At 43.1% G+C, this 27,758-nt stretch overlaps 1 protein-coding gene across 2 annotated transcripts; it reads right to left on the bottom strand.

Moving 5' to 3' along the window:
- Nucleotides 1–822: 822 nt before the first annotated feature.
- Nucleotides 823–27,758, bottom strand: LOC106567689 (single-minded homolog 2). Of its 2 annotated transcripts, none has more exons than XM_014137274.3 (12): nucleotides 27,367–27,758; nucleotides 26,311–26,508; nucleotides 15,487–15,569; nucleotides 14,657–14,746; nucleotides 9,045–9,153; nucleotides 8,212–8,297; nucleotides 5,694–5,893; nucleotides 4,904–5,010; nucleotides 4,406–4,553; nucleotides 4,033–4,198; nucleotides 3,338–3,761; nucleotides 823–2,494 (listed from the first exon to the last, which is right to left on the bottom strand). In XM_014137274.3, exons 2-12 carry the CDS (start codon nucleotides 26,483–26,485, stop codon nucleotides 1,641–1,643), a joined length of 2,442 nt encoding a protein of 813 aa, XP_013992749.3. In that variant the 5' UTR covers nucleotides 26,486–26,508; nucleotides 27,367–27,758; the 3' UTR covers nucleotides 823–1,640. The 2 variants fall into 2 exon arrangements, with proteins under 2 accessions (XP_013992749.3, XP_013992752.3); XM_014137277.3 differs by lacking the exon at nucleotides 27,367–27,758 and adding an exon at nucleotides 26,855–27,320.

Genomic DNA, 27,758 nt, shown 5'->3' with positions numbered 1-27,758 from the left:
CACAGCCATGAATAAAGTATGGTACCAACACATCCTCCGAGAGCAACTTCTCCCAACCATCCAGGAACAGTTTGGTGACGAACGATGCCTTTTCCAGCATGATGGAGCACCTTGCCATAAGGCAAAAGTGATAACTAAGTGGCTCGGGGAACAAAACATTGACATTTTGGTTCCATGGCCAGGAAGCTCCCCAGACCTTAATCCCATTGAGAACTTGTGGTCAATCCTCAAGAGGCAGGTGGACAAACAAAAACCCACAAATTCTGACAAACTCCAAGCATTGATTATGCAAGAATGGGCTGCCATCAGTCAGGATGTGGCCCAGAAGTTAATTGACAGCATGCCAGGGCGGATTGCAGAGGTCTTGAAAAAGAAGGGTCAACATTGCAAATATTGACTCTTTGCATCAATTCATGTAATTGTCAATAAAAGCCTTTGACACTTATGAAATGCCTATAATTATACTTCAGTATTCCATAGTAGCGTCTGACAAAAATATCTAAAGACACTGAAGCAGCAAACTTTGTGGAATTTAATATTTGTGTCATTCTCCAAACTTTTGGCCACAACTGTACATTTGGAGGGCCCATTTTACCAGGTTGGTGGGATACAGGCAGGAGGATGTAAATGTGTATTTCAAGATGACCTCATAGAAAGAAAGTAAGAAGGTTATATGTAACTATTATATAAAAGTGCTCCATATTCAGACATTTGACGTGATTGATATCACAGCAATGTCCACAGACTTCTTCAATAACCAGATGATATTCATGATGCATTCTGAGGAATAAAGAAGAGCTGAAAATAGAAACGGACAATGACTGTCTGGCATGACATTTCATTTGAATTATTTATTCAGAATGAAAGCAAACTACCTTGTTTTATTTCATTTAATTTCCCCCAATGCAGTAGATTTTTTTTCATTATACTTGTTAGACCCTGGTTTCCTTCATAAATAAGCAAGCTGCTTTGTGTTGCACAATAATAAATAAACACATTACGTTTCCAATCTCTGCTATGGGTAGAATAAACCAAATTAATTCCAACTTCAAAAGAGGATGAAGGATATTTACCCTCATTACTGTTTGCAAGACAGTGTCCACGTTCAATATTTGCAACTGTAATTTTTCTGTTGGCATAACTTATACGTGCATTGGAAACAGTTTGCACTTGAACTAGCTTGCAAATTGGGTTGAACTCATGCTACATTCTATAGTCTCTTCTTGTTCAGGTCTGTATGATTGGTACCTCTATGAGTTACAACATTAGAGGGGTGTATTCTTCACAGGCAATAATTTGTACCTCAAATGATGTACCGTATGGCTCAAAGGTGATTGACGTCTTATCAAAAGAAATGGCTTTGAACTAGAATGCATTACATATGCTACTGGCTAAACTGTATGCCACAAATATAATATATTCAAGAAACCTGAAATTCCTGGCTGCTCCTTACAGGAGTCTGACATTGGTTTATTTGTGTAGAAAGCATCGGGGGAAACAGAAATGGGGGTCCCCAGAAAGTGACTCGACTTATGTCTGACATAGTCACTGATACAGCTTTTGGTCATGGTCTGTGTCTGACCAAAAAGGCTGAAGTCTAAGGGTGTCTGTCCCTTCTTGACCTTCAACCCCAGGCTGTGTCACCTCTCGTTAGTGATGATGACGGACGTGCCGATGTAATGAGGGATCTCCCTGTGGGTCTCAGGGGAGGAGCCAGAGGCAGGGCTTTGGCTCTTGTAGCCATAAGAACCCATTTCATCACCACGGTAACCGTAGCTGTCTGACAAATGGCCGAGGGCAGCATAGGGCGGGGCCTGGAAGGAGCTGTGTTTGGCCAAGACATGGTGGAGGTTCAAAGACATGTACGGAGCCTGGGCCGGCAGGCCTGCCCCAACTCCCACCCCCATCCCAACACCAACTTCAACTCCCACCCCCATCCCAACCCCAACTTCAACTCCAACCCCCATCCCAACCCCAACTTCAACTCCAACCCCCATCCACATCCTCCTCTCCCCCGCCTCAGGCTCCAGCAGCTTGGGGGTCCTCCGCTCCCAATTGCTGTCCGTGTGCTCCAAGGGGCCAGTGGCACTGTGGCTGTAGGGGGACTCCATCATACACAGCCTCCTGCGCTGCTCCAGCACTACCTGCATGGGGAAGGGCTGGCCCAGGCCGTGGAGGGACCCGGACTGCTTATAGCTCGCCTTCTCCAGCACAGAGCCACTCAGCAGAGGACAGGACAAAGGCTTCTCCCCTACTATGCAACCACCTCCCTCGGAGCCCTTGTGGAGGTGGTCTCGATTGAACGGCAGCTTGCTGTCCTCTTTCGTGGCCTGTGACTGGGAGGCCAGGCGGTCCTCTGTGGTCTTTCTCTGGCCAAGCGTGTGATGCTCGTAGGGCTCTTCCTTGTACCTGCTGATAGGGCGCAGGGTCGAGCAGCTGGAGAGGACGCCATGGAGGGGTTCGCTGTGGGGGTACCCCCTGCTCGCCGTAGGGCCTGTGAAGAAATGAAATGCTCCGTGAGATTCAGTCTAAAATGCTATGGTGAAACTGAGCTAAAACCCTACGTTGGGGTTTACAGTGACATTACTTGAGGAGATAGCAACATGTGGTCTTAAACAGCTGTAAGCGAAAACGTTACAGCCCTGCTAATGGCAAGTCGTGAAGTACAAGTAAAATGACCGATTCTCTAGCTATTTGACTGAATGTTGCTAAAATAGAATTAGCAGCCATTCATTACAGTAAGAGGCTATAACCAGACACCTCTAGAAGTTGGGTTAGTCGCTGGTTTAAGACTTGCTGCCACACCAATCTGTCCCTTATACATTTTAAAATGATGGGTCACTACTACCACATAGTAATTCAATTGGTACAGCACTTTCAGTAATGGTGCAACAAATATAGCCTCTTACAAGGCACGCCTCAAAATATGTTAATGAGCCAGAAACAATAATACCATGCATCCACTAGTGGTCAAAAGGTTTTTGGCACTTTTGGTGCAAAAATACAGTACGGTACTGTATTCTGTGAGATTAAATTACAGTATCATTTGAAATATAGCAATTCTTTCCCCGCCCACAAATGTTCCCAGAATGCACCATCATTTACAGTATGCTGCAGTAAAATGTTTCTCAGTATTTGACTGTTGATAATACCCCAAATTACTGTATTAATTACAGTTTTCAGTTACAGTGTACCATTTCTGGTTAAATGTAGCAATGCTAGTGTAAACTGATTATATCAGTTAGTGGTGCATTTAAAAGCTTGTGGAAAGAGCTCTGCGTTCCTCAGCACTGATTGGGAGCCCGCCTTTCCCCATGCTTTTGAGCCAGAGCCATACCGGAATATGCTGCTGCAGTGGCAGTGGTGATGGCACACGATGCAACAGAGGGCCTTAGGGTGTGACCGGGATGGGTTTTGGCGTTGGCACAGCTCCAGTGCCCCTCGCCCCCTCGATCCTGCAGGGAGCTGAGCAGCTGCCGGGCAGCCAGGCTGGGGGAAAACGGGGAGGGCGAGGCGGAAGAGGAACCCTGGGTGGGTCGCAACCTCCTCTGGGATTCCGTGTGGGGTAGGTGTCCATATGGGTTGGGGAAGGAGAGGCCATACGGGGAGCTGATGCTACACAGGACCTCTCCAGCCTCTGGGCCTCCAGAGGGGCCAGAGCTCTGCCCCTGGCAGGGGGTCAGGGTGTAGGGGGGGCTCTCCTTCCAGGCCTCTCCTTGGGGGGAGCAGTCCAGCTTGTCTGGATGGTAGATGATGTTGGGCTGGAGGTGGAGGCAATAGACAGCAGGTTATGATGGTGTTGTTCTTTTCTATCAAAGACAGGCAATGAATACAGTGCTGAGGACAGCTCATTTGTTGAGCTATGACAAAGAATCAAGTCACTTTGTATATTTTCCTTTTCAAGAGGAAAGATTGTGAATAGTGTCTCCTCTTTTTCCAAGCTGGCAAAAGCTATTCATCATAATATCGGCTACTGTATGTGCATATGAACAGTATTAGTAACTCGGAGTGAGGAGCAGTAGTCTGTAGTACCTGAGGGTAGGGGGCTGTTTTGAGTTTGCTCTTGATCTTGACTGCTTTGGCTTTAAGTTGTTTGCGGGGGTCCTGAGAGGAGGCCGGGCCACTCTTAAAGGCCAAGCTGGATTTGGCCGCTCGACTCTGCTCCTGAGACAGCTGCATATCTTTATACTCTACGTCCCTGTGGCGAGATATATACATACATCACAGAAAAGCTTGGATTAGCATAACATACACACGCACACACACACACACACCGGGTGCACCACCTTACAAACCCAGACTTTCTTCCCCAAAATGTCCTTGACTATTAAATAGACGTTTTTTTTAGGGCATGATTCACCTGTCACAGCACCACTCAGGTCGAAAGGTGAAAGTGTTGACTCACGTGAGAACATAGTTGACGCTGACGATGCAGTGGGGTCTGGAGGAGCGGCTGTTGTGGACGATGGTGGCGTAGCTCTGCACCCACACCCAGCCCCCGTGCTTGGACAACATACGGTAGTACTTAGTAGTGACCTGCCCTTTCACCAACACTGCAGGAGAGGGAGGGGTGAGAGAGAAAGATGGGGGTGAGAGACCAAATCCCAGACTGCACCGTGCCTGAATAAAAGACTGAGGGAGAGAAAGAGAAGTGCACATAGCTATAGAATGCATACAGAATGCTTGGGAGAGAGTGACTGCAAAAGGCTCAGTTCCATTGACATACTCATGAATACCTTGAGTCATGAATACTGTATAATTTTTATTTTCCTCTTAAGCCTGCATGCATATCCTGTGAGAAACTCCACAGTTGCCACTTACAGAAACCCTAGCCCTCTCAAGGAGAGTGTGGGTTGTTTAGTTAGAAGTGTCACAATGTGGCCACAGAGGGGGACTGACTCACAGAGGTGGTGAGCGAAGCGTAGATGGAATGCGTCACAGCCGTGCACGTGGTGGTATAGTGTCTTCTCGATCAGGTCCTGGGGTTCGTGTCCCGTCAACTCAGCCACCCTTGAATCCAGAGTTCAGGAGTCAAAAGTAAAACATTTTAAATCATGATGTTCACATCCTTTGTGGTGTTTTTTTGTTTGTTTTTTTTGTCTCATTTTACATACAGTGTATGTTTTTTTCCCCTCCCTCCCTCCCTCCCTCCCTCCCTCCCTCCCTCCCTCCCTCCCTCCCTCCCTCCCTCCCTCCCTCACTCATATTGATACAACAGTTGCTTAGATGGGGAGAAGTATGTCCATAATAAAGCGCTGCTATACCTTCTTAACAACACTATCAACAAGACAGGTCCTACAGACCCTAGTTTTGTAGCACCTGAACTACTGTTCAGTTGTGTGGTCAGATGCCACAAAGAGGGATTTAGGAAAATTGCAATTAGCTCAGAACAGGGCAGCACGGCTGGCCCTTGGATGTACACAGAGAGCTAAAATTAATAATATGCATGTCAATCTCTCCTGGCTCAAAGTGGAGGAGAGATTGACTTCTTCACTACTTGTATTTATGAGAGGTATTGACATGTTCAATGCACTGAGCTGTCTGTTTGAACTACTGGCGCACAGCTCGGACACCCATGCATACCCCACAAGACATGCCATAAGAGACTGTACAAACTGCCTTAACTTTGCCAAGGCAGCAGCTAATGGGATCCATAATAAATACAAAATACACTCACTCACTCACTCCCATACCTGGAGTCCAGGAAGATGAGCTTGAGGTCCAGGCTGGCCCTGAACATGAACATGTTACTATGGAGCTTGATCTCTGTGATACCACTGGGAGGCAGGGAGTGGCCCACTGCCACCAGACCCACGATCTGATAACACGAGTCAAAAAGCGCCATGTCCATCACGTACTGACGGATTTTCAAATACCCACTGCAGTGGATTACCTGCGGAGCAGAGAGATGAGAGGGGCTTTACACAGCAATATAGAGATAGATACAGATACATACATAGATATAGCTAGACAGAGAGGCTTTACACCTTGCCTTATGTGTCCAGAATGTGGTTTTGTGTCCACATTTAGGTGGATCCAAGAGATAGATACAGTAGATAGAGATACAACATTGTTGCTAATGCAGCAAACTTGCTCTCACTAACTCCGCAAGAGCAGGCTCAAACCTCAGCCTGCACCCCATTAAGTGCCCCTCTCCATCCCCCCTCCTCCACTGCTCCCCTCCAGCCCTGCCTCCCTGGAACAGCCACGTGCCTAGATACTAATGGCGCTATTTATCTTCCTCACTTCCTGTTAACCTATGCCTGCGCGGGCCTCGTCCGGCCATTCAGTAGCGGACGCCCAGTTCACACAGATGATTTATTCTATTGTTAACAGACAGATTATTTCACTTATAATTCACTGTATCACAATTCCAGTGGGTCCGAAGTTTACATACACTAAGTTGACTGTGCCTTTAAACAGTTTGGAAAATTCCAGAAAATGATGTCATGGCTTTAGAAGCTTCTGATGGGCTAATTGACATAATTTGAGTCAATTGGAGGTGTACCTGTGGATGTATTTCAAGGCCTACCTTCAAACTCAGTGCCTCTTTGCTTGACATCATGGGAAAATCAAAAGAAATCAGCCAAGACCTCAGAAATAAAATGGTAGACCTCCACAAGTCTGGTTCATCCTTGGGAGCAATTTCCAAACGCCTGAAGGTACCACGTACTTTGGTGCGAAAAGTGAAAACCAATCCCAGAACAACAGCAAAGGACCTTGTGAAGATGCTGGAGGAAACAGGTACAAAAGTATCTATATCCACAGTAAAACAAGTCTTATCTCAACATAACCTGAAAGGCTGCTCAGCAAGGAAGAAGCCACTGCTCCAAAACCACCATAAAAAAGCCAGACAAAGGTTTGCAACTGCACATGGGGACAAAGATCGTACTTTTGGAGAAATGTTCTCTGGTCTGATGAAACAAAAATAGAACTGTTTGGCCATAATGACCATCGTTGTGTTTGGAGGAAAAAGGGGGAAGCTTGCAAGCTGAAGAACACCATCCCAACAGTGAAGCACGGGAGTGGCAGCATCATGTTGTGGGGGTGCTTTGCTGCAGGAGGGACTGGTGCACTTCACAAAATAGATGGCATCATGAGGGAGGAAAATGATGTGGATATATTGAAGCAACATCTCAAGATATCAGTCAGGAAGTTAAAGCTTGGTCGCAAATGGGTCTTCCATATGGACAATGACCTCAAGCATTCTTCCAAAGTTATGGCAAAATTGCTTAAGGACAACAAAGTCAAGGTATTGGAGTGGCCATCACAAAGCCCTGACCTCAATCCCATAGAAAACTTGTGGGCAGAACTGAAAAAGCGTGTGCGAGCAAGGAGGCCTACAAACCTGATTCAGTTACACCATTTCTGTCAGGAGGAATGGGCCAAAATTCATCCAACTTATTGTGGGAAGCTTGTGGAAGGCTACCCAGAAAGTTTGACCCAAGTTAAACAATTTAAAGGCAATTCTACCAAATACTAATTAAGTGTATGTAAACTTCTGACCCACTGGGAATGTGATGAAAGAAATAAAAGCTGAAATAAATCATTCTCTCTACTATTATTCTGACATTTCACATCCTTAAAATAAAGCGGTGATCCTAACTGACCTAAGACAGGGAATTTTTACTAGGATTAAGTGTCAGGAATTGTGAAACTGAGTTTAAATGTATTTGGCTTAGGTGTATGTAAACTTCCGACTTCAACTGTAAATTGACAACAGATCTCAATTGCAATCTGCTAGGTGCCGTATATTATAGGGGATGAGAGGAAGAGAGGGAAGAAGTAGGGAGTGAAGAATATTGCCGTTGCATCCAGAGAGGAGGATGGTGGAGGAACGACTGTGGACTGGGTTTTAGAAGAGGTAGTTGTTGTTGGAGATTTGAGTGAGTCAAGTGGAAATGCTGCAGCTGCTGAGACTCTTAGACAAACAATATGCAGTTAAAAATAACCTGTTAACACTGTAATAAGACTATAATAACATTATAGCCTCAATAGAACAAAAAAAAATGTTAATCTCAAAATAGAAGAAAGAAGAAATATTTGTTTTGAACTGACAATTTTAAATTGTAGGTGTTTAATTTGAATTAGCTACTTTCTCTCTTTTATTGATATTCATGAAATGTTTACTACTTCCAGAGACGCAGATTATCATGGAATACAGTAACTAAGAAATGTGATTTCAAATATTTAATTTCATTATAGTACTACCTTATATCCTCCACACGTCAGTCCTGCATTACGCTTGGCCAATACACACTTCATCCTCAGGAAAAAAGAGCGCTCAATTTCGTACTCTGTAACACACACACACACACACACACACACACACACACACACACACACACACAGAGAGAGAGAGGAGAGGAGACAAAATAAAAACATTTCACCTTCACAGTCACACACACAAACCCTGGTTTAATGTCCTTGAGCTGTTCTTGTCTATTAATGTTCTGTATTATTTCATGTTTCATGTTTTGTGTGGACCCCAGGAAGAGTAGCTGCTGCTTTCGCAACAGCTAATAGGGATCCTAATAAAATACCAAATACCAATACCAAATAAAGCAGCAAATGTGGATGTGGTTAGCCCAAGTTGGTACTCCACAGAATGTCTAGTCCTGTTATCACATAAGACTTAAGATGCTGCTCCTAGACTAAGATAATGAAAACCTGCCTGCTGCTCTGAGAGAGAGAGAGGCTGCCTGAGTATTGCCTTGTATTATGCATCATGGTGCTACACATTGTACTTTGTACACAAGTACTATGTTGTTATAGTTGCCTTTATTCTTACGATAGAGGTAGACCTCATTGAAGTACCAACACTGTTGCTTATAAACGTACAGAGAGTTGAGTACATTTTGCATGAGGGAAAATCGTGATCAAGTGACTTGGTTCAGAGAGATAGAAGTAGAAAGGGAAAGGGAAGGGAAAGAAAGAAAGACAGACAGAGACAGATAAAGAATAAGAAAGACAGAAAGAGAGGAAGAAAAAAGGAGAAAGAGAAAATAGAAAAGGAGAGTGAATGAATCTAGCATATTAGGCACCTTGCAGGAAGTGATGGTGGAGGGGCTGATGGGCGCTGAGCACGGCCGTCATCTCATCATGGTCTGATTGGTGGATGTACTCAAATATACTGTTGCCCGTCAGCTCCACCTGACAGAAACAAATCAATCAAATCAAATGTTATTTGTCACATGAGCCAAATACAACAGGTGAAATGCTTACTTACAAGCCCTTAACCAACAATGCTTTAAGAAGTTTTAATAAAAATAAGTGTTAAGTAAAAAATAGATAAGTACATTTTTTTAAATAAAATAACAAATAATTAAACGGCAGCAGTAAAATAACAGTAGCGATGCTATACACAGCGGGTACCGGTACAGAGTCAATGTGTGGGGGCACCGGTTAATCACATCACATCAACTTTCATCAGCCTGAAATTTGAGAAAATGACAAGTTACATTACATATGTTAGAGACCAGCATATCATTTCTTCAGTGACATGTCATCCCTAGCAAATCAAATCAAATGTTATTAGTCACATGCACCGAATACAACAGGTGTAGTAGACCTTACAGTGAAATGCTTACTTACGAGCCCCTAGCCAACAATGCAGTTTAAAAAAAAATATGGATAAGAATAAGAAAAAGAAAAGTTATAAACAATGCAAATAAACAAACAAAAAAACACAATTGGTTGGGGGCACGTAAAACAGCTGCCTTCTTCTCCGGCGCCATCTTAAAACAACAGTGAAGAAGACAGTCTTTCTGAATGGTGTTTTGAGGTCTTTTGATCATTTAGCAGGATGATACTCTGTCATTACAAGGGATTACATTATCAAAGAGAAATGCCTATTGAAGGGGGACACTGACTTTTTGTGTGTGTGTGTGTGTGTGTGTGTGTGTGTGTGTGTGTGTGTGTGTGTGTGTGTGTGTGTGTGTGTGTGTGTGTGTGTGTGTGTGTGTGTGTGTGTGTGTGTGTGTGTGTGCACGCGCACGTGCGTGTGCGTACATGTGAGTGTGTGCGTGTGTGTGAGTGCCTGTGCCTGCATGCATACGTACATGCATATGTCTGTGTGTTGGAAGTGAGGAAGGGGACAAAAATTGATCTCTGCATCACTTTCAGCTCCGTCTCAAAGGCGGATGATGTCAGGAAACACTTGGGTTAATTTATGAAAGAACCAATCATTTGCATGAGAACACAGAACAACGTCTAGGCTCCCCTCTGATCTATTTTACCTCTCAAATTTGGGGGCTGGGTCACTCAGCGAGCGGGTCACTGCTCCCCACTTCAACAACAAATTGGTTTCTTCATAGTGTGGAGTTAGGCTCGAGTAATCCATGCTTTGTAGTGAGAGAGCATTGGGACGGATGATAGAGGACTGCTCTGCTTTTTGGTGTCACAGAAATGGTGTTCAGGAGCAACAAGTGAAATATTTGTGTAACAGTGGAGGCTCCTCAGAGGAGGAAGGGGAGGACCATCCTACTCAGTGAATTTCATGAAATGTTTCATTGTAATTTTTTTTTAAAGCTATCCTTTTCAGATAAACTATACTCAATTTAATCACGTCACCAAATAATTGATTAAAACACACTATTTTGCAAAGAAGGTCTACAGTAGCCTCAACAGCATTCTTTAGGGTGGCACCATGGTGTAGCCGGAGGACGGCTAGCTTCCGTCCTTCTCTGGGTACATTGACTTCAATACAAAACCTAGGAGGCGCTTGTTTCTCACCCCCTTCCATAGACACAGTAATTATGATAACTTCCAGAGGACGTCCTCCAGCCTATCAGAGCTCTTGCAGCATGAACTGACATGATGTCCACCCAATGAAAGGATCAGAGAATGAATCTAATACTGAAAGCATAAGCTACAGCTAGCTAACACTGCAGTGTATAAAATGTGGTCAGTAGTTGACTCAAAGAGAGAGAAAGACAATAATTGAACAGTTTTGAACAAATGAATATCTTCCTAAGTGAAGGAAAAGCAAGAGAGAAATAGAGAGATTTCGTCATTCTTTTTCACTTTCAGTTTCACTTACTTAGCTAGCAAATGCAGCTAGCTAGTTTAGCCTACTGCTGCTCAAACAGAGGGATGCTATGTTAGCTAGCTGGCTATGACTTTCCCAACATGACACTGGAACTCTTCCAAGTCAAGGTAAGCTTTTGGTATAACTAATTTATTGCCACCGGGGCACATCAGTGTAACTGCTTACTAACTGTTCACTGTAACATTACTGCATGATTGTAGTGGGTTTACTAACAGTGCTATTAGCTATGCTGACTATGACTTTACTTTAGCTAATATGGTGACAACAGTGTAGGCTGTGTGTAGTGGTTTGGCTTGGAAAGTTTTTTTTGGCCTGGTCACATACAGCTGATGTGTTGTGCATTGAAGTTCACAAGTGAAGGGAAGACGTGAGAGGAGGAGAGCGCATAGATGCAAGAAGGAATACAACGTGGCTGCTATGAAAGTGAACTTAAACGGAAACAAACGGAACAAAACAGGGCTAAACATACCTGAATTTGTCCAATATAAACTCTCGTTTGCAACTGCAGGCAAGAGTGTGCAAAACGGTATTGAATGTCACTGTCTGTCCATGTCTCACTGTCTGACACCTCAAATTTGTCTCTCGACCTGTGTGCACCGACGTTGTAAACTTTCATTCATAGGCTAGGTTGTAGCAACCTCAAGATGGGTTTATGGAAAATTTGAGTATCATGTAGTAGCCTAAACCTATCGCTGTTACATTGAACTGGGTGAATGGAATATGCATAAGAGTCATACAATATGATGTAATAGAAATAAGGCCATGATCGGAGCACTGACCGCCTCTAGTGTGTAAAAGCACCAATGTAAGTTAAGATATGTGGGTTACTGATACTTAACAGGCATCTAGATTTTACAATGGAAGATGGGTTAACCTCAGTGTTAAAACAGAGGCATTCTCAACATACTGTTTTGTCTTTCACAGTTAATTTGAAAACGACCCTAACCTTAGCCCACTAAACACACACACACACACACACACACACACACACACACACACACACACCACACACACACACACACACACACACACACACACACACACACACACACACACACACACACACACACACACACACACACACACACACACACACCACCCCCTACACACACACACAAGATATCAACAACAGTGGATGGTCCATTTGAATAAGCTTGACAGCGAACACAGGTGTGCACAAGCATAATTTACATCAGGCCTGCGTGCAAGAGCGCCACATTCAAAGTGGGTGGTTGGGCTGTTTTTATTGGATTGAGTTATTGCTGTTGCTCAGCCCCCCTGTTCTCTCGCATGCTTTCTGAGCACAGCCGTCAATGTGTCTGTCCAAGTTTGCTTAGGGGAGGTACATTCAAGACATCAGCATTTCTGTTTGCTATCCACAGCTCAGTACACAATCTCTTTACATGAGTGCAGTGTTAGGATGACAGCGGTTCCATACTTTAGGTTCTGACCACTTTCATAAGCAGAACACCCCTATACTGTAAGTAGCTCAGCTAAAATCAATGTGGGCACCTCCATTTTAAAAAACTGATTCATAAAATAGTTGCTTTGGTCAGGACCACTACTTCTAGGGTACCCCCAAAAGTCTATGTTCTACCCTTTTGGAAAGTGAACCAGATAGAATGACGGTATGCTCGAAGTAGAGGCCAAGAGTATAACACATCAGAGACAGTACTTTAAGGATAAACCTCTGTTTTGAGGGAGGCTGCCGCTGACTCCATTTCGCTATTCTCAGTCACCGCGTGTGAATAATGAGATGATTCAGTGGGAGTCCACGTGTGGAGAGTGGGTTAGCTAGACAGAGCATCTGTCTCTGGGGGAACACCAATACTGATGAAGTGTCAAGCAGCGAAGAATGCTGATCACACTGTCCTACTGGAATATATATAAGCCAAACCAGCAACGATACACTGCTTCTCAGTCAAACTGCCTGGACCTCAGTTAAGGCAGGGTAAACAGAATAAAATACACTTTATACAGTATACAAAAGTATGTGGACACGCCTTCAAATTAGCGGATTCGGCTATTTCAGCCACACCCGTTGCTGACAGGTGTCTAAAATTGAGCACACCACCATGCAATCTCCATAGACAAACATTGGATGGCCTTACTGAAAAGCTCAGTGACTTTCAACGTGGCACCGTCATAGGATGCCACCTTTCCAACAAGCAGTTTGTCAGCTGTTATTGTGAAGTGGAAACGTCTAGGAGCAACAATGGCTCAGCCACTAAGTGGTAGGCCACACAAGCTCACAGAACGGGACCGCTGAGTACTGAAGCGCGTAAAAATCATCCTCAAAACTTGAGACATCTGTGGCATTGTGTTGTGTGACAAACTGCATATTTTAGAGTGGCCTTTTATTGTCCTCAGCACAAGGTGCACCTGTGTAATGATCATGCTGTTTAATCAGATTCTTGATAGGCCACACCTGTCAGGTGGATGGATTATCTTGGCAAAGGAGAAAGGTCACTAACAGGGATGTAAACACATTTGTGCAGAAACATTTTGAGAAATAAGCTTTTTGTGCATATGGAACATTTCTGGGATTTTTTATTTCAGTTCATGAAACATGGGACCAACACTTTACATATTGCGTTTATATTTTTGATCAGTATAATTGTGTAGATACTCCGCTAAGAAAAACTGATGATCCATACCAAATTTCTCTATCATAATCTGTTCAAAAGTTATTGGAGTTTTTACCCTTGTAGGTCAAAAATCTGAAAATAACATTGTGTCAGCTAGGCTGGATGCTGTGTGAGAATTAAGGCAAACTGACAGGCTCACGGTTGAACTCGTCATCTTTCTTATAATCCAGAGAACATAAAACAATATAAGATAATATAAGGTAAGATAGATATGGATTTTGAGATATGACATGTAGTGTTTTCATATTTTAGTATACTCTATTCATATTAATGCAAAATTCCTGTTATTTCGTAAAAATGTATCAGAAAAACAAGCATATCTCTGAAATATCAACGGAACACTTAGCATACCACAAGCTTTTTATTTTCAGCTTCTACCATGTTAATTTCACTTTTTGCAGAAGACCACCACAACATGTAAAATCCTCAAACGTCACTGCGAGAAGTGGCACCACTCTGTCAACAGAGCTTGGTGCTTATTATCGGATGTATTAGGTTACGGAATCTGACTTTTTGGATTGGTAATGATATTTTAGAGAAAGACCCCACTGATAGATTCAGAACATGAAGAATCATATTTGTCTTGGTAAAATGTAAAGTGAAATTTCATCACCAAAGCCCGTTTTCACCCTCTCTGGGCAGAGTGGGTGGACTGCCAACAAATTGTGAACAGCGCCCAAACACAAAGGAAAATAACTCAACAACACCTAGAATAGACTGACAGATCATATTCTGTGTCCACCCCATACCTTCTCAATTATCTGTGCTAGGTGAACTTAGGCAAACTTTGCGTAGCATTCTGCAGTCTGTTTTACTGACTATCAAATCAATGTTTGAACAGGTATATCAGGAGGCAGATGCCCCTTAGTTGACCTTGGTTGTGTTGAGGGAGGCAGACCCAAAGCTCGTGGCATACGCAATGGCCCAGGACCAAAATGGAGGCAGAGTGATGTCTTACCTGGGATAGGCCGAGGTGGACTGATGCAGTCTCAGAGATGTACATGATTTTGCCGTCTGAAGCGACAACGAATACGAAGCCGTCCAGAGTCTGGGGAACAAAACATGTTAGACCCGAAAATATACCATCCATTTTGGATAATAACATGCATAGAAGGTCAGTTAGAATTGTAGATATTAGACGTTGCATTGTGCATAAATCAGCATATGGGTGTATGATTAAGAATGCCTTTTATGCCTACTCTTTTGTAGTCTTTCAAAAACCACACTCTGTTCTATCACATCTGGCTCTAATCATGGCATGAAATCCACTACAAATTCTTGGCAAAGCCTACAAATTCCATAGCAAAAACATTGAAACATCAATGGCATTTCCTCTTCAGAACACTACAATTGTCCTAAATACATACAGTACCATACAGTGGTCTTTTATCAAATAGGGCTGTCTTCTGTATGCCACCCCTACCTTGTCACAACACAACTGATTGGCTCATACGCATTAACCTCATGAAGCTGGTAGAGAGAATGCCAAGAGTGTGCAAAGCTGTCATCAAGGAAAAGGGTGGCTACTTTTCTCAAATATAAAATAGATTTTGATTTCTTTAACACTTTTGCGATTACTACATGATTCCATATGTGTTATTTCATAGTTTTGATGTCACTATTATTCTACAATGTAGAAAATAATACAAATAAAGAAAAACCCTTGAATGAGTAGGTGTGTCCAAACTTTTGACTGGTACTGTATGTTGTATATATAGTACTGCAATATTGTGTTACATATTTGTATTGTGTATATTGGGTCATATATCTGTGTTGAAAATATCCCACCTGCAGTAGATGGGAGCCCAGTTCTTTTGCCATGTTGTCCAGAGGGCTGATTCTGGTAGGCTGGCCCCAGGCCTCCCCCAGCCCTATAGAGGAAACACACAATAGGTGTAGAATTCATTACCGAGCTGCTTCCAGGAGAAGAGGACACTATGAAGAGGACCCAATATATACCCTTACATTATTTTTCTTCCTGGTCTGGTCAGATACTGCAATCTCAATGGTACGGGTTAATGACACAATGTCTTCTACGCCAAATGAAAAGATGGACACCTGCCAGTATTAAAGGGGACATCAATCACGACAATTGTCCCTTGAGATGCTGCTCATAATGGTTTGAGAAGTATTGAACCTTGTAATGTATAACATACATTTAATCCTCCTTGGTAATACTAAAGGTTTTCAAGCTGCTCCATCCTGTATCATTATCTAGGTTTCTTCCTAGGTTTTTGGCCTTTCTAGGGAGTTTTTCCTAGGGAGTTTTTCCTAGCCACCGTGCTTCTTTCACATGCATTGCTTGCTGTTTGGGGTTTTAGGCTGGGTTTCTGTACAGCACTTTGAGATATCAGCTGATGTACGAAGGGCTATATAAATACATTTTATTTGATTTGATTTTTGTATTTGTTTTAAATCACATAGGTTGAAAGTAGTGTATGTATTTTCAGCTGATGCAAAGTGAGTGCACAGAATCCTACAAGCACACATGTCCACCAGTCTTGTATAAGGTTGGACTAACGGGAGATGTTACATATGAGAGTAGATTTCAGAAACACACCCTTATGCAGTACTTTTGCTGTATTTAAAGATTTTATTTTAGTTCGTGCTTGACTCAGATCCCATTATTTGCTCATGCCCACATCCATAATCCCCTACGTCACTAAGAACAAGATATATTTTTCCTACAGTCACTCTCACTTGCTGTGATATTATTTGTCTATTATGCTGGACACTGGGACATGCAAACAACCTACTGGGCACAAACAGGTTGAATCAACGTTGTTTCAAAAATCAGTCCCCCAGGTCCTGAGCGCTCTGGAGCAGGTTTTCATTGAGTATCTCTCTATACTTTGCTCTGTTCATCTTTCCCTCGATCCTGAGTAGTCTCTCAGTCCCTGCCACTGAAAAACATCCCCACAGCATGATGCTGCCACCACCATGCTGTGGGGATGGTGCCAGGTTTCCTCCAGACGTGACGCTTGGCATTCAAGCCAAAGAGTTCAATCCTGGTTTCATTAGACCAGAGAATCTTGTTTCTCATGATCTGAGAGTCCTTTGGGTGCCTTTTGGAAAACTCCAAGTGGGCTGTCATGTGCCTTTTACTGAGGAGTGGCTTCTGTCTGGCCACTCTACCATCAAGTCCTGATTGATGGAGTGCTGCAGAGATGGTTGTCCTTCTGGCAGGTTCTTCCATCTCTACAGAGTAACTCTGGAACTCTGCCAGAGTGATCATCAGGTTCTTGGTCACCTCCCTGACCAAGGCCAGCTCTAGGAAGACTCTTGGTGGTTTCAAACTTCTTCCATTTAAAATGATGGAGGCCACTGTGTTCCTGGGGACCTTCTATGCTACAGACATTTTTTGGTACCCTTCTCCAGATCTGTGCATCAACAAAATCCTGTCTCTGAGCTCTACGGACAATTCCTTCGACCTCGTTGCTTGGTATTTGCTCTGAGATGCACTGTCAACTGTGGGACCTTATATAGACAGGTGTGTGCCTTTCCAAATCATGTCTAATCAATTAAATGTACCACAAGTGGACTCCAATCAAGTTGTAGAAACATCTCAAGGATGATCAATGGAAACAGGATGCACCTGAGCTCAATTTCGAGTCTCATTGCAAAGGGTCTGAATACTTACATAAGTAAGGTATTTATGTTTTTTATTTTATATAAATTTGCTAAAAACCTGTTTTCGCTTTGTCATTATGGGGTATTGTGTGCAGATTGATGAAGATGTATTTTCATTTAATCAGTTGCTGTAATAATCTGTGAAGAATCTCAAATGGCACTGATCACTTGCACCATGTATTTTTAATGTGGTCTCAACTGTAATCCCGATCATTTGGTTCTGCTATTATATGAAGCACAGTTATAACACATGAATCTTCTATTTATTTTACATTTATTTAACTAGGCATGTCAGTTAAGAACAAATTCTTATTTACAATGACGGCCTACCCCGCCCAAACCCTAACCCGAACAACGCTGGACCAATTGTGCGCCGCCCAATCACGGCCAGTTGTGATACAGCCTGGAATCGAACTAGGGTCTGTAGTGATGCCTCTGGCACTGTCACGCCCTGACCTTAGAGAGCCTTTTTATTCTCTATTTTGGTTAGGTCAGGGTGTGACTAGGGTGGGTGCTCTAGTTTTTGTATTTCTATGTTGGCTGGGTATGGTTCCCAATCAGAGGCAGCTGTCTATCGTTGTCTCTGATTGTCGATCATATTTAGGCAGCCTTTTCCCACCTGTTGTTTGTGGGATCTTGATTTTGTATTGTTGCTTTTTAGCCCTACAAGGCTGTACGTTTCGTTGGTTTCTGTTTTCTTGTTTTGTTGCTGGTTCACCTTAATAAAAGATGATGAACCCAAACCACGCTGCGCCTTGGTCCGACCATCCTTCCAACAACATTCGTGACAGAAGATCCCACCACCCACGGACCAAGCAGCGTGCCCAGGAGGAGCAGGGATCCTGGGCCTGGGAGAAAAGCCAGGAGTGGAGGACATCCTGGACTTGGGATGAAATAATGGCAGGAGACAAAAGCCTGCCATGGAAGCAGGCGACAGCAACGAAGGAGGAGAATCGACGACATCGAGGCTCGCATCCAAGACGTAAGCCCAAGAGGCAGCCTCCAAAAATATTTGGGGGGTGGCACACGGGGTGGTTGGCGGAGCCGAGGTGTGAACCAGAGCCAGTCCACACGGGATGGTCGGAGGAGCCAAGGTGTGAACCAGAGCCAGTGGGAGAGGAAGGTGAACTTGGAGGGGAGTGAAGGGAGTGAATCAGAGACAGTTAAGGAGTTGATGGGGAAATTGGAGGAGAGAGTTATGAGAGAGCTGTTGTGTTGGTGCATGAGGCACAACATTCGCCCTAAGGAGCGTGTCCTCAGTTTAATGCCACCTGAGTCAGCTCTCCGTACTCGTCCTGAGGAGCATGCTAGCCGTCTGGTGAAGACTGTGCCGGCCCCACACACCAGGTCTCCAGTACACCTCCCCAGCCCTGCACGTCCTGTGCCAGCTCTCCGCACTCGCATTGAGGAGCGTGTTATCGTTCCGGTACAATGTGTGCCGGTTCTACGCACCATGTCTCCAGTGCGCCTCCACAGCCCGATACGTCCTGTGCCAGCTCCCCGCACTTCCCGTGCGAAGGTTGTCATCTGTCCAGGACACGTTGTGCCAGCTCTACGCTCCAGACCTCCAGTGCGCCTCCACAGCCCGGTACGTCCTGTGCCAGCTCTACGCACCAGGCCTCCTGTGCATCTCCCCAGCCCGGTACGTCCTGTGCCGGCTCCACGCTCCAGACCTCCTGTGCGTCTCCCCAGCCCGATACGTCCTGTGCCAGCTCCACGCACCAGGCCTCCAGCGACGGTCGGCAGTCCAGATCCTCCAGCGACGGTCTGCGGTCCAGAGCCTCCAGCGACGGTCTGCAGTCCAGAGGCTCCGGCGACGGTCTGAGGTCCAGAGACTCCGGCGACAGTCTGAGGTCCAGAGCCTCCAGCGACGGTCTGCGGTCCAGAGCCTCCGGCGACAATTCCCAGTCCAGAGCTTCCGGCGACAGTTCCCAGTCCAGAGCTTCCGGTGACAGTTCCCAGTCCAGAGCTTCCAGCGACGGTCCACAGTCCGGAACCTCCTGAGACGGTCCACGGTCCGGAACCTCCTGAGACGGTCCACGGTCCGGAACCTCCTGAGACGGTCCACGGTCCGGAACCTCCTGAGACGGTCCACGGTCCGGAACCTCCTGAGACGGTCCACGGTCCGGAACCTCCTGAGACGGTCCACGGTCCGGAGCCTCCTGAGACGGTCCACGGTCCGGAGCCTCCAGAGACGGTCCACGGCCCGGAGCCTCCAGAGACGATCCACGGCCCAGAGCCTCTAGAGACGATCCAAGGTCCGGAGCCTCCAGTGACGGTTCCCAGTCCGGAGCCTCCAGCGACGGTTCCCAGTCCGGAGCCTCCAGCGACGGTTCCCAGTCCGGAGCCTCCAGCGACGATCCACGGTCCGCAGTCCCGGGCAACGATCCACGGTCCGAAGTCCCCGGCGACGATCCACGGTCCGGAGTCCCCGGTGACGATCTACGGTCTGTTTCCTCCGGCTACGATCCACGGTCCAGAGTACCCGGCGACGATCCATGGTCCGGAGCTTCCGGCGACGATCCACGGTCCGGTTCCAAGGAAGCGGAGGGATCCGCGAGTGGAGCGGGGTCTACGTCCCGAACCGGAGCCGCCACCGAGGCTAGATGCCCACCCAGACCCTCCCCCATAGAGTCAGGTTTTGCGGTCGGAGTCCGCACCTTTGTGGGGGGGTACTGTCGCGCCCTGACCTTAGAGATCCTTTATATTCTCTATTTTGGTTAGGTCAGGGTGTGACTAGGGTGGGTACTCTAGTTTTTGTTTTTCTATGTTGGGCGGGGATGGTTCCCAATCAGAGGCAGCTGTCTATCGTTGTCTCTGATTGGGGATCATATTTAGGCAGCCTTTTGTTTTTTGTTTTTTTTTTCAAACCTGTTGTTTGAGGGATCCTGATTTTGTATTGTTGCTTTTTAGCCCTACAAGGCTGTCAGTTTCGTTGGTTTCTGTTTCCTTGTTTTGTTGCTGGTTCAATTTAATAAAAGATGATGAACCCAAACCACGCTGCGTCTTGGTCCGACCATCCTTCCAACAACGTTCGTTACAAGCACTGAAATGCAGTGCCTTAGAACGCTGCGCCAATCGGGAGCACATAAAAAATCTGTTGTATAAATAAACAAAATATCTGATATTGTATTCCCATTTGAACTTTGCTGTGCTTTTAAATGGTTGAAACACAGGCAAAATTGTGGTGTATGTATTAACAGAAAATTCAGCCCCCAGATTTATTTTGTACATTTTAAGAACGTATTTCCTGCAATTCCACACAGTTTGACATGGCATACAGTATTATGCCTCTCTTGAGGGGTCCTATGAGGGTTATATGGAAGGGTATTTTGAAAAAACTGTATAAGTGGAAGGATAATTGGAAGGCCCTCCAACCCCCAAAAAATAAAAGGACATGTTTTTTTTGCGGAGGGGGACTGATTTTTTTTGGGGGGGGGAAACAGCTAACTTCCTGCATTTCAACACATTTTACAGTTTTATGCAGTGCAGTTTTATAATGGTATTTTACAAATTTTGTCATGAGTCTGAGAGAAAATGTTGCCATTTTAAAGCTAATTTCCTGCAATTCTACACATTTTGCCATAGGGCAGAAAGACAAGTGTGCTGTTTTATAGCTCATCTCATGCTATTTTTCACATTTTGCCATGAGGATGAGAGAAAATGTTGCAGTTTTAATTACCCACTACTCTACACATTTTTCCATGATGCTAAGAGAAAATGTTACAGTTTTAAAGAAACTGTCCAGTGAAAATATAACTTTGAAAAGTTCATATATTGTAATTAACTCATACCCAAATAACGTTGTTGACTCATCCTATACTCGTTTTTGTGACCAAAGCATGAATTGAAGAAAAAACACTTCAAAAACCCCACTTCAAACTTGTATCTCAAACAGACAAAAATGCTTGCTATTTCCTCATAGAGGTAATGAGCTGGCATTAATATTTTGAATGACCGGTATACACCCACACCATTCCAACACAGAGAAGATGCTTTTTAACACACTTAATTGCCATTTTTTGGAAGGAAAACTATTTCACTCATATTGTAATTTATTAAAGGTCATATTTCATACAAATCTGGAAACACTGGAAAGTTACTTTAAAGATCGACTTTTGGCAAAAACTCCAAAAGTTATGGCTTTAAACTGTAACCAAAAACAAATCCTGTGAAATGACATCTGCACATACTGGAGGAGTTACTGGCTAGCTACAAGTGGCTAGCTTAGCTAACGAACTAGCTATGTACGTCGTGACCAGAATAACACATCAATGAATTGGAATTTGGTTGTGCTTTTAGATGGTTGAAACATAATGATAACACATTGGAAATTTAAATAACTTTTGGCTTTCTTTTTGAGTGGGTGAATATAGGTTTTAATCTCATTGATCAACATCTCAACCAAATATTTCCCAAATATCCACGTTGAATTGACATGGTGTGCCCAGTGGGAACCTTTGTGTGTTTATACTCAATAAGTCTGTTTGCAAATTATGGCTTGACAAAATCACCAGAAAAAAAGAAAAGAAAAATAAACATATGAAACATGTTTTAAAAGAAAGTGTTACATTCACAGAAATGTCACAACTGTCATCTGAAAATATAACCCCTAAATCTGAAATGAATTATGATGTGTGATGAAGTTGAATATTAGCATACCAGGTTGTCCATCATATTAATTTGTAGAATGGTGGAATTTGTCAAATGCTGTGAAATCAATGGCCAGTGTCACTTATTTCATATACAGTGTATTCAGAAAGTATTCAAACCCCTTCACTTTTTCCACATTTTGTTACGTTACAGCCTTATTCTAAAATGGATTCAATAAAAAAAAGTCCTCATCAATCTACATACAATACCGCATAACGACAAAGCGAAACCATGTTTTTAGAAATGTTTGCAAATGTATAAAAAATGTAAAACAGAAATACCTTATTTACATAAGTATTCAGATCCTTTGCTATAAGACACGAAATTGAGCTCAGGTGCATCCTGTTTCCATTGATCATCCTTGACATGTTTCCACAACTTGATTGGAGTCCATCTGTGGTAAATTCAATTGATTGGACATGATTTGGAAAGGCACACATCTGTCTATATAAGGTCCCACAGTTGACAGTGCATGTCAGAGCAAAAACCAAGCCATGAGGTCTAGGGAATTGTCTGTAGAGCTCCGAGACAGGATTGTGTCGATGCACAGATCTGGGGAAGGGTACCAAAAAATGTCTGCAGCGTTGAAGGTCCCCAAGAACACAGTGGCCTCCATCATTCTTAAATAGAAGAAGTTTGGGACCACAAAGACTCTTCCTAGAGCTGGCCACCCGGCCAAACTGAGCAATCGGGGGAGAAGATGCCATGGTCAGGGAGGCAACCAACAACCATGTCTGCAGCACTCCACCACTCAGGCCTTTATGGTAGAGTGGCCAGACGGGAGCCACTCCTCAGTAAAAGGCACATGACAACCTGCTTGGAGTTTACCAAAAGGCACCTAAAGGACTCTCAGACCATGAGAAACAAGATTTTCTGGTCTGATGAAACCGAGATTGAACTCTTTAGCCTGAATGCCAAGCGTCACGTCTGGAGGAAACCAGGCACCACTCATCACGTGGCCAATACCATCCCTACGGTGAAGCATGGTGGTGGCAGCATCATGCTGTGAGGATGTTTTTCAGTGGCAGGGACTGGGAGACTAGTCAGGATCAAGGAATAGATGAACGGAGCAAAGTATAGAGAGATCCTTGATGAAAACATGCTCCTGAGTGCTCAGGACCTCAGACCTTCCAACAGGACAACGACCCTAAGCACACAGCCAAGACAACGCAGGAGTGGCTTTGGGACAAGTCTCTGAATGTCCTTGAGTGGTCCAGCCAGAGCCCAGACTTGAACCCGATCAAACATCTCTGGAGAGACCTGAAATAGGATCGAGGGAAAGATGAACAGAGCAAAGTATAGAGAGATACTCAATGAAAACCTGCTCCAGAGCGCTCAGGACCTAAGACTGGGGCAAAGGTTCACCTTCCAACAGGACAGCGACACTAAACACACAGTCAAGAATGCGCAGGAATGGCTTCGGGACAAGTCTCTGAATGTCCTTGAGTGGCCCAGCCAGACTCTCCCCATCCAGCCTGACAGAGCTTGGGAGGATCAGCAGAGAAGAATGGGAGAAACTCCCCAAATACAGTTGTGCCAAGCTTATAGCATAATACCCAAGAAGACTCAAGGCTGTAATCGCTGCCAAAAGTGCTTCAACAAAGTACTGAGTAAAGGGTCTGAGTACTTATGTAAATGTGATATTTCAGTAGTTTTTTTTTAAATTAATTTGCCAAAATTTCTAAAATTCTGTTTTTGCTTCATCATTGTGGGGTATTGTGAGTAGATTGATGAGGGAAAAAAACTATTGAATCCATTAAAGAATAAGGCTGTAATGTAACAAAATGTGGAAAAAGTCAAGGGGTCTGAATACTTTCCGAATGCACTCTATAGTCTGGGTTCTCAGAAAAACATATGAGCATTGAGCACCCTACATTTTCTCAATTTAACTTTGCTTTGAGTGCTTTGATTTGACTGAGTTACAAAACTGGGGAAAATATGCTAAATAGTGGCTATTGCACAATATGTTTTGGACAAACATTCATGGTTAATAGGTCACAATTTTAACTCTTATATTTCATACTTTTCACCATCAATATCCATTTAATTCCCTGTGTCTTGATTTGATAGACGGGATTAGGGATTAGGTGCTGTGCAGGACAGGCCTTTTACGGTTCTATAGGCCCAAATCACGTAAGTGGCTGCGACAGAGACGTTGCACTTGCACCCCCGCTATAGGCATAAGTGGAAGCAATTTGAGGTCGTGTGAAAAAATATGTTTGCTTATTTATTACTCTTTTTAAAGGACTACCTCAAACTAAAATAAATTAGGCCTATATTTGCTTAATTTGCACACTTTGCACATGGAATGCACGAGATAAACATAATTTGCGTGAGGTGATAGGCCTATATTTCACAAACTTTTGCGCATCATATTGAAATCTGCCTCGGGTCCAAGTTTCTGAAGCCCCAGAATAGTTATTTGCAGTGCTTGACTTGGACTGAAATTTGGTGCCGGTACTCAATTTGGGTGCCGGTAGGCCTACTGTTTATATTTAGGTGCAGGTGCCCCACAATACTTTTGATTTACTATTCTAGAAGAGGAACAGGAGCTCGCTCAACCAGTAGAAAATGATGGTACCGATACTCAGCTCCGATGAGGTCATGCCCAAGTCAAGCATTGGTTACTTGCAAAATAAACCTACACATTTGACAAATGTGAGGGACAGTGGCCATTAATAGACTCGTTGGACGGCGGTCACATCTCTCTCAGTACCAGGATGTCGTGAATTACATGTAGACCCAAACAATATTCCATACATCTGATGTTAGAATAATCAATATGTCAAACGAGAAAGTAAAAACAAAAATGTTACGGCAGACTGTATTTTGGCCTAGCCTAGGCCTACGTATTAATTTGAAGTGACTGTTAATTTCTACAGTTAATTAAAAATTAAGGCCTATATTTCGTGTGAAACATTGTAATTAAGAATAAACAATCCTATCTAATCATATTTGCTATAACTTGGAGTGCTTAAATAATATTTCACCTGTAAGTGAATGTAATTTACAACGGAGGCCTATGGTCTGTACTTTTGAGAGGCAGCATAATGCATTTTCTCGAAGTAGGTTATTAGCTTATTATTTATTATTATTTATTAGTTCATAAATCCATTTCTGTTTTGTCATGGAAGTTGCGTTTATTTTAAATTACAATAGTATGGCTATTTGGTTGTTTTAGGGTAGTGTCTGATTTTGCTCCATAAAAAAACCCAACGATTGGCCAAATAATTTAAGAGAATATTAGTTTAATTGATTTCCAAATATTTGAAATTACATCAAAATCACATTTTTGATTACTGTAATTAAATATGATCAAGACTATAATAGATGTAGGCTTACACTTTTTATTTTTGTAATATTGTTATACGGTTTAATTATTTATAGATTCCACAAGATTTTAATGGTGAAATGGTCATACATTTAGCTATTCAAATCCAGAACTAACGGGCGGCCCTTTTAGTCCGTGCCTAAAGGTTTCTATGACTTTATGAGTGATGACAGATCAATTCTATGAGAGGAAGAAGGCTGTTTTCCTCAGGTTTAGCCTGTCGAAGTGTTCCTTTTATTGACCATAATTGGATGATTTATTATAACTCATAATCTAGAGCCACATGTATAGGAGTGAAACATTATTAATGTGAAGTTGTAAACTTGTAAAATAAGTACTTTTTTTTATTGTATGACCAGGTGGGAAAGAGGAAAGTTGGTGACAATTATAATGGCACTTTTAGGCATGCATGGTCATATTCCACTGGGCAAACACTGGGTGAATCAACGTTGTGTCCTGGCCCAAAAAAATCTATGTGATGACGTTGAATCAAAGTGGAAAATTGGTTTTGCAAAATTTGCAAAAAGTAATCATTGTAAAGGAATGTCGTAATTGTGTACCCAACATTTAATATAAATCCATTGACATGTTGACATTTTTGGGATTTCACATTGAATTCACAACTCATCAAAATGTAAATCACAACTAGACGTTGAACTGATGTCTGTGCTCAGTGGGATGCATATATTTTAGATATTTATAATTGGCAAATTCTACTGGAGATTCATTTCCGACAAATAACTGTCCTTGTCCATAGAAACATTAACTAGGGGAAGTGACAATGGTAATCTAAATAACCCCGAAAATGTACATATATTTCAAAATTAACACAATGAAAATGCATGCATTTTCTTATATTTTCTGGCCCTTTCTAATATGTATTTGTTAAAAGTATAATAGGAAGACTAATATTATGTTTTAAAAACTGACATGTGCCTCTTCTGAAGACACAGGCCTAATTATGATTAATCATAATTGATAGTGGTAGCATAACTTACCATCCGGAAACACGGCTCTCATCTTCAAGTAACTGGTTGTCAGCCGAATGATTGAAGCCTTATCCAGTTGTGATGTGATGGCCGAAGGTAAAGGCAGTAATTTCGCCAGTTCATAAAATTCTCCATTTTCTTTCTCTCGTCTCGTCTTCGCCGCATTCTTGGACTTTTCCTTCATCTCTGACTGTTGTAAATGAATACCTGTTGCAACACAGAACACCTTCCTCTTCGCCCTCAAAACGTAGATGTTTCCTTTTTATCTTTGAATCAGAAAATGCACTTACCAATTACATCATAACGATATTGTAACATATTTTAAAGATTTCTTGAACAATCTAGTGAAAACGAATCACTCTCCTGTCTCCTTATAGATTGCAGATACTTGCATGTTCATTAAAAACAACCTGTTGCATGTAATTAATGAAATATTACAACCATTAGCCTACATGTTGATATGTAATGAATGTTCGAAATGTTGGTCTCCAAAACATTGTTTTGCGACGCCTGTGCATAACGCAATTTAGGTGGTAAACAACGTTAAAGTTACCAGAGCTCTGTAATCATTTGAAAAGCTTTTTCTTCGACTAGGCTACTTTTCATTCAAAAGAGTCTGTGAGGACAAATCTTGGGTAGGCTCCCTTCAGTCTCCAAGTGGTGGCATGAGAAACAGGTTGCTCTCTACTGAGCAAGTAAACTCCGGAATACGTAGACTGTCAAATATCACACGGATGAACGCCCCGTTTAAACAGAAAAGACTCCCTTGAAGTATCAGAAAATCTCTCAAGTTCAGGCACACCATCAAAAGACGATTTGGTTGGATTCGCTATACCTCGTCGGTGCGAATGTGTAGGCCTATTCATTTGCGTAAATAAAACGCAAATTGTAATATTTTGATTAACGAAAGCAAGCCCATATAAACACTATAGCCTACTGTTAACTTTTGCAAAGAATTGGACGCGAAATTATTCAACTTGTCGAATAATTACAACATCCATGCCCAAGACACATTTAAAGACGTCCATGATGTAGATGTTTTACAGCATATCAATTTGAAGTTACCTGCGCCTGGAATGTTATTTTTCACACTTCATTCCAGAGTGGGTTTGCTGCCATAATCACCAGAAACCTGTCTTCGATGACGTACTGGCACTGCAGTTAGGATGATTAGTGAATAACGACTATAAGTCCTCCCCATGTAATGTCCACCTTGTTTAATCGACTCAGGAAGACATCAACTGAGTTCTCCATTTCCTTATTTCAACGCCAGGATAAGGATATTTAACTAGGCTACCAATGGAGAGCATGCGAAGTTGTCTCAGACAGTGCTAGGAATAATAACGCAACCTTTTCGTCTTCAAGAAGTCTCGTTTTTTGGCTTCAGTAATCCTTAAAGACAGACCGATTTTCCAAGCAGCACCCGTCAATTCCTTTTGCAGAACCAAATGCGGACT

This window comes from Salmo salar, chromosome 13 (assembly GCF_965601325.2).
Source record: "Salmo salar chromosome 13, fSalSal1, whole genome shotgun sequence".
In the NCBI taxonomy this organism is placed as follows: Eukaryota; Metazoa; Chordata; class Actinopteri; order Salmoniformes; family Salmonidae; genus Salmo; species Salmo salar.
The sequence above is the reverse complement of the archived record's forward strand: the minus strand, read 5'-3'. Positions and strand labels throughout refer to the sequence as shown.